Genomic DNA, 15,632 nt, shown 5'->3' with positions numbered 1-15,632 from the left:
TCAGTATAAGACTGCAGAGGATATCTGTACAAACTAAAATAAATTCTCATTCAGCCTGGAAATTATCGTTTTCATTCTAGATCAGTGGTTCTCAGTTAGCTAGGTACTGTGGACCCTGTTTTTCAAAAGCCAATCCATAAACCCCCTACTTTTAAAAACGATATTTTTATGGTAGTTTTTGTTATGTGAATGGTGTCACAGACCCTCTGGGTGGCTTACACAAACCCCTTGGGGTCCACAGACCACCAATTGGGAACCACTGTTCTAGGTTGTTCAACTGGAATACTTTTAAGGAACTTTAGCTTAATGGAGTACAGCTATCCACTCTTTTAAACCTCTGTCTCCTCAGCCCACCCCATGTAATGTATGTATATAGATTTAAGATTTTGATACCTGAATGAGATCTGTAGTTCTGATAAAGCTGGTATATCCTTTTTGGTTTTCTAACAATACTCTGCTTCTTGTCAGCAGAGTTTTTGCTAGCATAGTGGAAAAGCGACTTCAAGTCACTGAAACGAAAAGCAACTCCTTGCATAATGCTCTGTGCTGTGTCACCAGTCAGGAACATCGCATTCGGGTCATCAATGCATTTCATTAACAATGCTAGCTCTGCCTGGGTGAAATCCTGAATTTCGTCCCCATAAAGCTCATGGATGCACCATGGTAGATCACTGAGCTTTAAGAGTCTTTGAGACAATTTGTGCAAGACATCTTCTTCATCAAAGTAATTTCCTTGTGATCTTATTTGTTGGTAAAGGCTGAAGAGTTGATAAATTTCGCTACGGTCTTCTTTGAAGTTTGGGGACCTCTTCCGTCCTAGTTTTTTGTATTCCTCTTCTGTAAGTATGCCTTGGTGGCTGCTTAAAGCCTCAAAAGACCCTTTCAAGAAAGATTTTATTTCTTTCCAAACTAACGCTGGGTTGTAGGGACATTTGCCTTTTACCATTTTGGGCCAGATTTCATTAGCAAATACACCGTAAGTCACAAAGACTCGAGGATCACTCTCTCTAATATGGACTTCTGCAACCTTTTCATCCTCATCATAATCTACTTCAATGTCAACGTCTTCCTCTTCCTCCTGCCAATTTGAGATGGCGAGATCTTCTTTAGTAGACCACCCAGCAATGGTGCGCTTCAGACTTCCGTCTTCATTCCTCAGAAAAAATGGTTCAGGCATAGAGGCATCAAGGAGGAGCAGCAATTGTCTGGATGTGAGGAAGAGAGGAAAATTTTCGTCTTTAACATCCTGAAGTCGGTGAACATTTGCTTCAAGGGGCTTGAAATGACTAGTTGCCTTTGAAGACTTGCTAAGCTCAATGAAGTTCCTCTGAACTTCTTGGCACAGAACATGGTTTTTAGTAACAAAGATCTGATGCAAGTGTTCCAGTTTGTCAGTTTCTTCTGCAGCATGTTCCTCATCAGAGTCATACCGTAAATTCATTTCTGGGTCCCCTAGATTTGAACCCTGGTCGTCTTCATCCTGCTCTTGCTCATCTGTACTTAGAGATGTTTCCAGTTCAGATGAATCAGTGTGGTCGCTGCCATCTTGCTTTTCACTATCTTCCTCCTCAGTGCTGTTTTCAAAATGCATATTAAATTTCAATCTGTGCCACATCTGTCTGACAAGCAAGGGACCTCCCGCCAACTCTGCTTTCTCCCAGTAAGAATAAAACTTTTTCCAAAGCCTGTACAAGCAACAAGTAGTCTTCCCAGTTCCGCTCCGTCCAATTAAGATGATTGGCTCCAACGGTCTGGGGTTCAAGTCAATGACTGCATATTCTAACTCGCCCACTCTGAAGGGGTATTCAACAGCAGTGGTCATGTCACTGATGATATTAAGTGCCATGTTAGTACTGAAACTGTGAAATTTCATTATGTTGTATTCCGTTTCCACCGCACTAGCTGGGGGAAAGTACTCAGGCAGGACATGATCTTTTAACTTTTCTGGCTTAGTATCTTCAACATATATGCGAGGAATGCGCTTTTGTATATTCAAGTTAGAAGAAATCGGAGTGGCATTGATACCTTTAAGCTTTTTCCTCAAAATACAGGACAGCCCACGATTGTATGCTTTACATATCTTTTCAACAGCAAGGTCAACGGCACGGTCAACAGCAAGGTCAACGGCACGGTCGACAGCGCGGTCAATGGCTCGGTTGAGTTTGCAGTGATCAAGCACAATGTCCCATATCCTAATGATTTCTGTGTAAACCCTCCCAGTTTTTTCCGTGGGGTGCGTGGAATTCTCATTCTCTATTATCTTTTCCGCAGCCTCGCTACAGCGAGGGGAAAAGTCTATGGCAAGCTCCCAAAGCAGCCTGGCCCCTTTGTCCAACTTCGCCTCGTAGAGCTGAATGTCACCTTTCAAATGTTTCAGCCTCTTTTGCAGACCTTTGGTCCATTCGCCGTTTCCTAGCTGCTGAATTGCCAATACTACTTTCTTCTTCATATGGTGAGGGAAGCTTTTGTCTCCTAATTTCTTAAGCACCTCGGAGGTGCACTCTATTTCCCAGGTCATATTATCAAAGTCCTGAAGCCACGTCTCAATTTCCTGAAGCTGTCTGTTGACTTCAGGGTCTTCCTCCTCTTCTGCTGTGGCCTTCTCAAGCTCACTCTGCGCCTTCTCCCCCAATTCATCTTGGTCTGGGCAAGCATTAGAAGCCTCATGGGCACATGCCTGCCGGTATTCACTCTTGTCATCTGCAACCCTAGTCATGGAAGGTGGCTGCTTTGGTACTTGGGATGCCACTGAGTTCACTTCTGTTGAGACTTCATTCAGTGCAAGTTTTTGGATTAACTGTGTGATTGCTTGCACAAGGCAATCTCGCAGAGTCAATGGCTTATTGGTATCTCTGAAAGATGAGCTTTGAACTACAGCAACTTCTGCCTCTCCCTCTTCATGGGAAACAGCACATCGATTACGTTCTGTGTCTGGCAGCAGTTCTTCAGGTGGCATTTTAGATGACTGTGCATCTGAAGAATGGGTTGAATTTTTGGGCTCTGACTTGCCGCAAGCCGAATTGGATTTCGGTATTTTAGTTTGTTGCCCTGTTGCATCATGTCGGGACCTCTTCTTGTTCTCAGCCACAGCTTCATTCCAAGCTATAAGCATTGGATCATTTTTTTTTATTCTGTGACGCACATCTCTGCCAGATTTATTTTTTAAATTCAAGTTAATTTCAAACTTTGCAAGCAAGCCTAACATTTTCTTAACGTGCTTTGTTAGGTTTTTCTGAAAAATAATGTGCATGACTGTGTTCCCATTCTTGTCTTGCCTATTGGGACTAAGATACGAAAACTTGGATGGATCTGAATCGTACAATTCTAGAAGGTGACTCAATAAATGCAAGCCATTCTCGTCTACAGAGAGAGAAAAAACAAAACATACAAAATTAAGTTTTGTATTTCCATTCACACAAGCCACAGTAATATTTTAGATTAAAGTTGATCCTTTTTATCCCTACTGTACAATGCTCAAAGCGGTTCATAACCATCTCTGTTTCCATCCTTCAAGTTTAACTTACTTCTAATGAGATGCTGCCTACCAGATACAATACAATTTCCTGGCCTGAGAGAAAGCTATGGAGGGCAGATATTTCATTCCAAGCAGAAGGAATTCTCCACAGCCTTGGAACAAGTTCAGAGTTCTGCAATCTCTTGATCTAGGGCAGGAATCCCTAAACTTGGCCCTCCAGCTGTTTTGGGACTACAATTCCCATCATCCCTGACCACTGGTCCTGTTAGCTAGGGATGATGGGAGTTGCAGTCCCAAAACAGCTGGAGGGCCGAGTTTGGGGATGCCTGATCTAGGGGGTGTTAGGTGACTTTTTTTAAAAAAAAAAATCATTTTGACCCACCTTAAGGAATATTTCTTCCTTTTCGGAAGGGGGTGGGGTGGAAGAAGAGAAAGGGTGCTTCAAGAGCTGCACTCTGCATACACTACAGGTTGTCCCCGTGTTCCCATTTTACTCCCATCTGTCATCACCAGCGTATAGATTCTCCACACAATGCTATGGCTCATTTGTTCCTAATTAACTTGGCTGAAGCTCTCGGCTCTGTTGAATTTTATACTTAACTGTTCAGGTAAAGCTTCCAAATGAGGTAGCTGTACTCTAAGACAGGACAGAAAGGAGAATAAAAAGTGCCACGTTGTGCGCTTTGATATTCGAAAGAACTAATGAATATTACACATGATGTAGGAGGTTTCATCAGACTCTGTTCATGGAACCCCACGTTGCCTATTTCGACTGGCAGCAAACTCTCTGGGTTCTTTGGCAGAGATTCTTCTTACGATTTGCTTCCCACAATTCTTCCGAATAGAAATCGTTGGGGGGGGCAGTATGGGGTAGTGGTTAGAGTGGTGGACAAAGACCTAGGAAACCAGGGTTCAGATCCTTGCTCACTGGTGAACCTTGGGCCAGCCACTGCCTCTCAGCCTAAACTCCTGCACAGGGTCATTGTGAGGATAAAAATGGGGAGGGGGCGACCTGTGTATGCCTCCTGGAGCTCCTTAGCTGAAAGGTGGGGGTATAAGTGGAATAATAAATTTTTTTAAATGGACTCTACACTGAGCTATGGAACGTTCCCATCCCCTTTCTGATGGTTTTGCACACGCCACTGACTTTGCAATGGTGAGAGGATGGCAGGAGAAGCTGCCGTCAACATGGTTGATGAAGGTTATAAACTATTTCAATAAACCACCACCACCAACAAAAATACCAAGTCAAAGTCCTTACCTTTCTTATCAAAATAAATGGACAACGCAGCATGTAGAGGGGTATCGCCTTCTACCATGGATATATGGCGTGGATTTGCACCAGAGCTCAGGAGCACAGAGGCCAGCTCAAAATCATTGCTCTTTAAACATCTCTGAAGTGGTTTTTCATGGCTTGCTCCACTTCCCTCAGGTGACGCTTTGGAAAATGATGTTACAAATACCAAGATTACAAGCGCATGTTACCGTGGATCGGAGAAACAACAGCTAAATTCCAACATTTCTAGAAAAGGCACAATGCACCCACAGAAGCTTGTGAGATTAAACAACAAGGATTTCGCTACGACTGCATGCAAGCCGCCCTTTGCCTACTAGCATTTAGGTTGGAGGGGAGAATGAGATGAAAGGGCAACTTTTCATAGCGCAGCCCCATGATAAACAGGGCAGAGGTATGGAAAGCATTATGGGAGCCTCTCTCTTAAGCTTAAGGCAGGCTTAATAAAAATGCGGCTCCCTTTCACAATTGGATTAAAGACTTACACAAACTCGCAACATATGAACAACTTGCATATAAACACAGACTTGTCATGGACAGATTCAATGCTATTTGGAATTCACTCTTTACAAATACTATAATAGGTTAAGATCTTGTGAAGTACAATAACAACTTTGCAAAATATACAGTTTTGGGGTCCCCCCCCCACTTTATTTTCCCTTATACACGGGTTCTGTTTCTTTCTCATAACAGTTCAAAAGCAAAGTTTATTTCCATGGGGGCACTATGGGTCCTTAACGCCCTGTACTGCAGTAATTCCTAGCTTCTTAATGTTCCTGCAGCCATCTACAATCAAGTTAAACCCAAGGATGGGTACATCAAGCTCATAGCATCACAATTCAATGTCGCTTGATTGTACCCCACACCACCAAGCCTCTGCCACCAATTTTGGTCACCCTCTGCTCACATAAAGCGTCATCTTATTATGCAACACAATACCACGGCTTTTCCACGCCATAGTTCAGCAGCCACAAAAGGCTATTTGTAGTTACAGTCGTACCTTGGGTTTCAAAAAGCCTAGTTCTCGAACGTTTTGGCTCCCGGACAATCAAAACCCAGAAGTAACTGTTCCAGTTTTCAAACGTTATTTTGGAAGCCGAACGTCCAAAGTGGGTTCTATGGTTTCCGATTGGCTGCAGGAGCTTACTGCAGCCAACCAGAAGCCGCACTTTGGTTTTCAAACGCTTTGGAAGTCGAACAGACTCTGTTCGACTTCCAAGGTATGACTGTATTTCAAAAAAAAAAAAAAAAAAAAGGCAGAAGAGATAGACTGGCGTTAGTTTAACTCAAGAACAAAGATATTCAGATCTTCAAGGAAAGTTTGGTATCTGTGAATGCTCACCTCCCCTCTGGATCAAGCATCTCACGAGATGCAGCCGTCGCCCATCTGACCTGTTTATGTCTTTCAAGACAGTGCCAATGTCAACGTCCGAAAGATTACAGTTCTTAATAAGGCCGTCTCCCGGCCTCATATTCCCTGTGGTTTTTCGGGTCAGCAACAGCATAACTTCATGCCACCTTTGCTTCTGCAGCAACAACTTTATGAAACTGCTGGCACATGCAGGAGGAATGTCACAAACTATTTCTTCGGGAATTTCTGAAAGTAGTAAAAATAAGGCTGCCATTATGCCCAGCAAAAGTAACAAGATCTTTGGAAATACACTCGACTAAAATAACAAATTCCTTGGGCACTTCGGATTTGAGTATTGCATGTCTAGAGGTGGGCAACCTGTTTCACGCAACCAACACCTCTTGAAGCCACCCCATGGTTTCGTTCCATCCAAGTTCCTTTCTTCTCATTTGTTCCCTTCTTATTTTCCCTAGCTTTTTAAAATGCCCTTTCTTCCCTTTGATGTAGTTTTCAGAACAATTAAAAGAGGTAGCATTTTACCCACATTTTCCCTAGTTGTATGGAAGTTTCCCTCCAGCTGTCCGAGAACTGTTATGCTTCTGCTGGCATGTACAGTGTGCTGTGTTTGTGGAGCACATTAAAGACAGAGATACAGTGGGCCCTCTGGATAAGAATGTAATTCGTTCCAGGGGTTCGCACGTACCCCGAAAAATCTGCAAGTAGAGGCGCCACTTCTGAGCATGCGGCGAAACCATGAAGAATACACTTCCGGGTTTGCCGCATTCGCAACCCGAAAGTTACGTTACCCAAAGGTAACGTAACACAAGAGTCCACTGTAAATTACTTTAAACCGCTTTCCAGAAAAGTAGTCATGGGGTGTGTGTGTGTGATGTATGTATCTCTTCTGGATATTGTGCTCACCTAATCAAACCCAGTGGGGCTTATTCTGAGTAGGCCTGGATGTAAACTGGAAATTCTAATCTGATTTAGACATGGTGGAAATTTAAGGCGACTCTTTATTGTTCCAGAAAAATCCAAAACACTTCTGCCTTCTGCTCTGTCCATAACATGTCACAACTTCTATCTTATTTAAATTCCAACTGAATGAGTTGACATACAAATTGCTGATTAGCGCAAGAAAGGTATGAGAAAGTTGGGCACTGATTGCCCTCCTCAAAACACTTAACACAGTTTTGCACTTAAAAAGCTACAAACCTAGGGAAGAAAAAACTGAACTCCCCATAAACCTGCAAAATAGCCAATGTGACGTTTTAGTTCTGAATATATTTAAGAAAGGAAGAAGGCAATGAAAATACATAATTGTTTTCCCTTTTGTTTCTCAGAAAGATTCCATTGGTGCCTCCTATGTGCTACAAACAGTAGATCACAAACTTTCTGGCAGGCACTGAAAGGCTTCTAAGTGAGGCAGGAGCTACAAGTGCTTTTCTTTTGTTAATCCAATGATGCGATACAATTCTCTATGTTCCTCGACTCAGTTGGTTACCTTTCACAGAAAATCAGTTTTCACAGCACATTAAAATATCCAACTGGACAACTTTTGCCACCTAGAGGACAATATAAATGCTCTGCAATTAAGACTTTCTATCTGATATGCTGATCCCTCTGAAGACCAAAAGTGGACATGCATCAGGACTGCAGCTGTCAGTCTGGGGTTTTATGGAGCACATCAGGAGAGGAAAACAAAGCAGTTAAAATGGATTAGTAGATATTCAGCCTTCAGAACGTTCAAGTAGATAGCAAGCAGAGTATTGTATTTCAAACTGCTCCTATGTAAAATATCCCCCGGTGTGCTAATTTCCTACATACAGCAGCAGGGGACAAGGTGCAGCAAGACTTGAACAACTGCCAAAATATGTTACCTGTATTTAGATGAAGCACACAAACGCTCAAGTTCTAGAAATATTAAGTAGTGGAGGATTGGCATTTATAGCAAACATTTTACTTGGTTTCCAAGTCATTCTGAGAGCCAGTGTGGTGTAGTGGTTAAGAGTGGTAGACTCGTTATCTGGGGAACCGGGTTCGCGTCTCCACTCCTCCACATGCAGCTGCTGGGTGACCTTGGGCTAGTCACACTTCTCTGAAGTCTCTCAGCCCCACTCACCTCACAGAGTGTTTGTTGTGGGGGAGGAAGGGAAAGGAGAATGTTAGCCGCTTTGAGACTCCTTCGGGTAGTGAAAAGCGGGATATCAAATCCAAACTCCTCCTCCTCCTCCTCCATCCTTGTGTGTCAGAAATGATTCAAACACGTCCCTGGCATATATCAGATACTGAGAATGAAACATGCTTACCTCTTATTGAATTCAGCAGGTTCAGAAGCCGCTGAACTTTTTCATGCCTCAATACACCGATGTTATGCACTCTGTTTTCTGAACGACAAAACCTCACAAACTGCTCAAAAGCATCATGAAGCAAGGCAACGCTGTCTACAGGGGCTGTGCTTTCGGTCTGCTCTGTGGGGAACAACATTGAAAACCTTTCTGAGACATTTTCTCTCTCTCCTTTCTCGACGGAACAGAGCTCATGGATCTGCAATCCATGATAAGGGGATATGAAGGAAAAAATCAATAGTAAAGTGGCACAACATTTCTGCTTCCAATAGCCATATATTTCCCAAAGACCAGTGGTTTTCAAATTTTCCCGTCATCCAAAATCTTCTGCTGTAACCATCTTGAAAGAGGCAGCTTGGGATAATACCTCATGCATATAATCCTGCTTATATAATCATGCCATTTAAAAAGGGTTACATATTTTAATTGCTATGCCATGGGACTGTTGTTGTTTTTCTCTTCAGGAACACATCAATGTAATGTGCCTTGGAAATCCTGTAGAAAATTCTAGGAAACATTCTTGGATAACTCTTTCTGTTGGACACATAACTCTTCTGTGTTGCCTATAGATAGTTGTGATGTATGGAAGTGAGAGCTGGACCATATAGAAGGCTGAACACCGAATTGATGCTTTTGAATTATGGTGCTGGAGGAGACTCTTGAGAGTCCCATGGACTGCAAGAAGACCAAACCTATCCATTCTTAAGGAAATCAGCCCTGAGTGCTCACTGGAAGGACAGATCCTGAAGCTGAGGCTCCAACACTTTGGCCACCTCATGAGAAAAGAAGACTCCCTGGAAAAGACCCTGATGTTGGGAAAGACTGAGGGCACAAGAGGAAGGGGACGACAGAGGACAAGATGGTTGGACAGTGTTCTCGAAGCTACCAACATGAGTTTGACCAAACTGCGGGAGGCAGTGGAAGACTGGAGTGCCTGGCATGCTCTGGTCCATGGGGTCAAGAAGAGTCGGACACGACTAAACAACTAAACAAATACAGTGGTACCTCTAGTTACAAACTTAACTCATTCTGGAGGTCCGTTCTTAACCTGAAACTGTTCTTAACAAGGGTGTGCTTTCGCTAATGGGGCCTCTTGCTGCTGCTGCACTGCCGACACACGATTTTTGTTCTCATCCTGGGGCAAAGTTCTCAACTCGAGGTAACTCTTCCAGGTTAGCGGCGTTTGTAACCTGAGGCGTTTGTAACTCGAGGTACCACTGTAGATAATTGTTGGGCCCCAGCACTGGACCCATAACCAAAGAGCATGCCCTGGAATAGGACTGAGGAACCTGGGCCTCTCCAGATGTTTTTAGACTCCCATCTGCCCCAGCCAGTGCTCAGAGATGACGGGAGTCTTGAAAAACCTGGAGGGCCATCCCTGCCCTAGAATACACCCCCAACACTTCTCAGCCGCTGTGAATTGTAGGAGCAAGCGAGATTCTTTCAGAGAAGAGTGTCTGGCGTCTTCTCTCTGAAGATGACCTGAAAAGTTTCAGAGGAACCCCAGATTTTCCCAAAAGAGCTTAAGGGGACTGCTCCATCACTAGCACATAACAACACACAATTTTATGTATCAACCAAAACAACGTCTCCATGCAGCCCTGTTGCTCAACTGGTGAGATATTAGTACAGTAGTGGGCACACAAGCCCGAAGGATTGCACAAATCTCCTCGGCCTATGTATGCTTGTCTCACCTCTGCACTGATAGCTGTCATAGTGTGTAGTAGCTTTGGGTTTCCAGTATCAAAGCCCAGTTTCAAAGCTTTGGCGACAAAAGCACTTTGCAAAAACGTAACAGGAAACCATGGTTAGGGGTGGGAAGTTGGGACATGGATGAAATTAACAGAGAGATGGAGAGGAGCAAAATGATCACGACACCCAGTCCTTGAATAATGGTTAAGTGTTACATCTACAGCAGGGTTTCCAGCTGTTTTTGGACTACAGTTCCCATCATCCCGGACCGCTGGTCCTGCTAGGTGTGAATGATGGGCGTTGTAGTCCAGCCACAGATGGAGACCCAACCTAGAAAACAAAGAGGACACTTTTGCCAAGTGAGGGTTATTACTGAACTGAACAAGCAGGCCTGCCTCTGAAGTACCTGGTGACTCATCCCGGTGTACATTACATCTTTCCATGTGCTTGCTGATTATATCTACAACCCTGAACTTCTTGTGTTTTTTCAAGATATCCATAGCAGACCTGGACTGGGCATCACAGATCTTTGGATCCACCCCGGCGTTTAGAAGCATCACCACATTTTCTATTAGATCTGAAATACAAAACAAATAAAAGGAGTCTGCAATATTCTTGACTTGAATCACAACAGGCTTCACGTCATGACTTCAGCTTTGTGATTTGACACTTGCAGGAAGGAAGAACCTCTGAGAAGTGTGTGGCGCTCGTATGCAGCAGTTCTGAAACCGGTCCAAAGAGCAACCAATGAGTAACTCATTGCTGCAATCCATGCTTGCCAGAAACATCAAAACACACCACTCATTCATCTACCCCTGGTCTGTCACACAGGGAAAAGGGGATAACAAAAACAGGGAAAAGGGGATAACAAAAACTGCGAAAAGTTCCCAGGTCACCAATTTGGGCTCAGAAATATATGGTGGAGCATTCACATTTTGGGTGCCCACTAGACTGATAAATAAATAAATAAAAAGAGGAATATACCGGGAGGTGCATTTTTCAAATGGAACAGATAGATGCTTAGTTTCTCCCCTTCAATCTCGAAAAGGATTGCAAGACAGGAAGCCAACAGGACACCTGCTTCCCTGCTCCTTCACAAGACTACTACAAAGCAATACAAATTGTCATTTCAAAAATACTGGGAGCACAAAATTATTGCTTTTCAATGGTGGCTCCAATCTTATGGAACTCCTAGGTTTAAATGGTCCCACTGATTCTGGGACCTTCTACGCCCAGAGCCGTTGTTCTATTAGTGAAATACAGTCCTTCCTGAGCACGTCTTTATCCCATTATTCATTCCCTTTCTGCGACAGCTGTGTATTTATTACTCATGTTATTCCAACTTTTCAGTCACCCAAGTGGCTCTGGGAAAATCTCTTCCATTAACACGATGGTGCTTACTACTGCCAACCCACTTACCTAGGAGTAAGCCCCACTGAACTCAATGAAGCTTATTTCTGAGTAGATCTACCTAGGATTGCACTGTAAATGAATTAGAAGCCTACTCTTGACGCTGGAACAGACACTTGTTTTCCCACTGCCACCTCGTGGGCAAAATAAAACTTGCAGAAACTATCATGCTACAATTCTATGAGAATATGTCCACTAGAGATGGTCTCAGGGAAAGCCGATTCCTAGTTTGATTATTCTGTTCAAAATGCAGCAGCACAAAAGCCGGTCTCTGTTAAAAGCACAATGTTACCCACCGTTAGCCCTTAGCCCTTTCTAGGATTTCTATAAAAAGAACAGGAGAACAAGAATTAAACTAGCAAGATATTGCGTTGTGCAAAAACCAGGTTACCTAAACACACACACACACACACACACACACACACACTGAACTATTCACTTACTTTTCAAAGGATATCCAACTGAATGATATGCTACAACGTGGAGAACTGTGGCCCCCTCTTCATTTTGTTGGTTGATAAGATCCTTCAGTTCAGGCTTACAATTCAATAACCATCTGAAAAGGTGGTTTCCATCTAAATAATTAAAGAGAAGAAAAGTATATGCCATCAGTTTAAGGGGAAGACTGTGCTTAACCTTTCCAGAATATATAAAAAAGGATAGCAAAGTATCTTTGCAATATAATTTATTTCCCCTGCTTGGCTTTATCTAGTCTAGCTGGTGTATAGGAAAGAATCAATAGAATATAGATTTTGTATCAGAATATTCCCAGAAACAAGAGATACTGAGGATGTTCCCTGAATGTCCTGGACACTGTAGAGCATATTCTCTTTTATTGTCCACTACACAGTACGCTGCGTGTGAACACGTGTTGTCCCCCCTTTTGGATGGTTTGAAACCACAGCATGGTGGAAGTGTTGGATTCTGTCTCTCTGACATTGACCAAGGGGTGACTGCGGGGGTAGCCGAGTTTTTGGCAGCAGTGCTTCAAGGAGTACTTTAACAGGAGGAAATTCTAGATTTTACATATACACACATACAATCAGCCTATGAGTTTAATTGTTGTTTCTTTGTGTATATATATTTTAAAGTTCCTGTATGTGATTCTTTCTCTCGCGATTTTACTTGTAAATGCCTAATGAAGGTTTGGTAAGTAAGTATAGCAAAGAACCTTGCAGGGCAGGGATGGCCAATGTTCTCGGCACACGCGTCACAAATCAAGTCCAGAATATGAAATGGTGCCCCTCTAGTTTGACGGCACAGTGTTTCTGCAGCTCCCCCCTGCCTTGGGGTTCGTTTTCCCTTTAAGTCCAGTTTACAGATACTCTAATATACTGAGCAGGGGAAAGCGCCAGACTTTATAACATAGCTACTTCTACGCTGCCCCCAACAAGTGTCCCCCCCGTCCAAAGGTTGGCCAGCCTATATTGCAGGTCAGACTTGACTAATGCCATCTCTCAACATTTTCATGGGACCATAGCTTTATGTTTTGCATATATGTATATATAGAGAGAGGGGGGGGTAAAGGGACCCCTGACCATTAGGTCCAGTTGTGTCCGACTCTGGGGTTGCGGCGCTCATCTCGCGTTACTGGCCGAGGGAGCCGGCGTACAGCTTCCGGGTCATGTGGCCAGTATGACAAAGCTGCTTCTGGCGAACCAGAGCAGCACATGGAAACGCTGTTTGCCTTCCCGCCAGAGTGGTACCTATTTATCTACTTGCACTTTGATGTGCTTTCAAACTGCTAGGTTGGCAGGAGCAGGGACCGAGCAACGGGAACTCACCCCGTCATATATATATACATTGCGGTCCATAGACCCACAGAACAGTTTCAAAACAAGATACAGTTAAGACAACCAAACAACAGGCGAAAGAGACCGAGATAGTCATTTTGTTATGTCTAGAGCATGATGGTCTTTGTTTCTTGTGGCCTCCAAAAGAAACTTTGCCATGGATTTTGCATATAAAATTCATCTCCAAATTACCTGCAGCACCATTCAGAACATCATTTATTTTGTGAAATTTTTTTTTTGTAAAGCACTTACTTGCTTTGATACAAAGCATGATGATAGCATGAAGAGGATAGGTTCCAACACTTCTTATATTTGCTCCAAGGGAGACAAGCCACTCCACCAGTTTGGGCACCCTTTCCATTTTTTCATACTGGCCAAAGAGAACATATTTCTGGTTCAAGAGAAACAAAGAATAAATGTTTAAGGCTCTAAGCGGGGTATAAATAATGTATTATTATTATTATTATTATTATTATTATTATTATTATTATTATTATTATTATTATTATATCTTGATCCTCCATCATCACTGTATTTTGATAAAATCCCCACCACATAGAAATGCTGGTGATTAGGCAGTATAACTTGGGATACAAATTTCATTTCTGTTGACAGTAATATTTTATTTAAGCACCATGTTTGCCTTAAATAAACCAACTAAAACCCTGTTATCCACAATTAAGGGAAATCAGACATGTCTGTTAAAGCAAGCTAGTAATGGAGTTGGGTTGTTGTTGTTTTCAAGTTTGCTGGACTGCGTGCAGGCTCCTCTTCCACCCTTTAGTTTGTAAAACAGATATTGGTTACCTATGTTACCTGAAATTCATGCATGCCCTCTGGTGAAATCCATTTCCTAATTCCATTCACCCAGGCCCCAGTAAAAGGATTTCTACTGGAAGATTTTGACAAACCTCAAACAGCTCTCTTAGTGATAAATTGGTCACTTGCAGATTCCTTGGCAACCTGTCTTTCTCAGCAGCCAACAACAGGCAAGACTAGGGAGTGAGGGGAAAAGATTTTTTCCGTTAGAACTTTAAATGCAATGTAGACCTCACATCTTTTTCAGATCACAGCGACACCTGGTGCTTTTGCTAACAAGAACAATTCTTTGAAACTATGGTATTCCAGTGACACTGGAAAGGATGAAAAGGAAATATATCTGGCTGTATTCTGATTCTATTGTCTCCGTGTAGGTGCTAAACACCAATACCTTAAAATTTTGCTTTTCTGGAATCACCGAAGATTACAACTTGTTACTGTTGAATGAGACAGCAGTGTTCACTTGTTGGGGGAATGAAGGGACAACTGAATTCAGTATTGCTTCCTCAGAGATTATCACTGATAAACACAGGTTACTATTGCATCAGGCTGCAAGAATGCAATCACCTAAACAACCATGAAACAGCATTGGTATTGCTATGGGAAGTAAAGAAACTGCTTTTTGCTGCACTACGACCTGCCAACATAGAGAAAACTGGTTGTCCTCTCCTGCTCATGCTACTGGTTTAGCTGCTGAGAGCTAAACCAGTTTGGTTTACTGTTCTGTATGAATCTAGCCTCGTTGTTGGGTCTCACTTCAAACAAGCCGCCAAGTTTTGTCCTTGGCTTGCCATTGTGGTCTGTTTGGAGTGAGACAGACCACAAGACAATGACATAACACTAAGCCAAACCATGGCTGAGCTCCCAGTAGCATTGCAGCAGGACCAGAGAACGACTGCAATGGCTGTGATTTTCTCCCAGTCCACCAATACGCTTGCCTATTGACAGCAAGCCATCGTTTGGCTTACTGTTACCTACATGAACACTGAAACAGAAGTCACCAGGCCCTTATATATAGTGAGAGAGTGGGGAGGGGTATGACTCTGAAGGGTGGTGGGAATGGGTGATTGGCTGATAGGTGTGGAAAACCTGTTGACGACTGTTAACGACTGCAATTGGTCTTACAGGGAAAAGCAAGGGGGGAGATGGCTAAAAATAGATTTGTCATGTATAATGAGATAAGAATCTAATGTCTTTGTTCAGACCAGAAGTTCAGACTTCTGTTTCAGTGTGTCTGAAGAAGTATGCATGCACACGAAAGGTCACACCAAGAACAAACTTAGTTGGTCTCTAAGGTGCTACTGGAAGGAATTTTTTATTTTATTTTTTACTATGGCAGACCAACACGGCTACCTACCTGTAACTGTTACCTACGTGGTCAGTCTCTCTTTTCCCTTCTTTAAAAGGTGCAAGCAAAAATAATGAACACTACACCAAAAACGGCGCTAAG

The 15,632-nt window shown here is 42.9% G+C and overlaps 1 protein-coding gene across 2 annotated transcripts in view; it reads right to left on the bottom strand.

Annotated features, from left to right (window-relative positions):
• Positions 1–15,632, bottom strand: part of TRANK1 (tetratricopeptide repeat and ankyrin repeat containing 1) — a 47,168-nt gene that overhangs the window by 17,004 nt on the left and 14,532 nt on the right. For both annotated transcript variants that reach the window (XM_033164902.1, XM_033164903.1), the window contains exons 6-13: positions 14,275–14,358; positions 13,616–13,754; positions 12,014–12,145; positions 10,567–10,737; positions 8,430–8,591; positions 6,112–6,366; positions 4,737–4,913; positions 394–3,360 (exon numbers count right to left, since the gene is read on the bottom strand). In XM_033164902.1, coding sequence (XP_033020793.1) covers positions 394–3,360; positions 4,737–4,913; positions 6,112–6,366; positions 8,430–8,591; positions 10,567–10,737; positions 12,014–12,145; positions 13,616–13,754; positions 14,275–14,358 — 4,087 coding nt within the window. The remainder of the gene's footprint in view (positions 1–393; positions 3,361–4,736; positions 4,914–6,111; positions 6,367–8,429; positions 8,592–10,566; positions 10,738–12,013; positions 12,146–13,615; positions 13,755–14,274; positions 14,359–15,632) is intronic.

This window comes from Lacerta agilis, chromosome 12, assembly GCF_009819535.1.
Source record: "Lacerta agilis isolate rLacAgi1 chromosome 12, rLacAgi1.pri, whole genome shotgun sequence".
Lineage (NCBI taxonomy): Eukaryota > Metazoa > Chordata > Lepidosauria > Squamata > Lacertidae > Lacerta > Lacerta agilis.
Note: the sequence above shows the minus strand (reverse complement) of the source record. Positions and strands in the feature narration are given on the sequence as shown.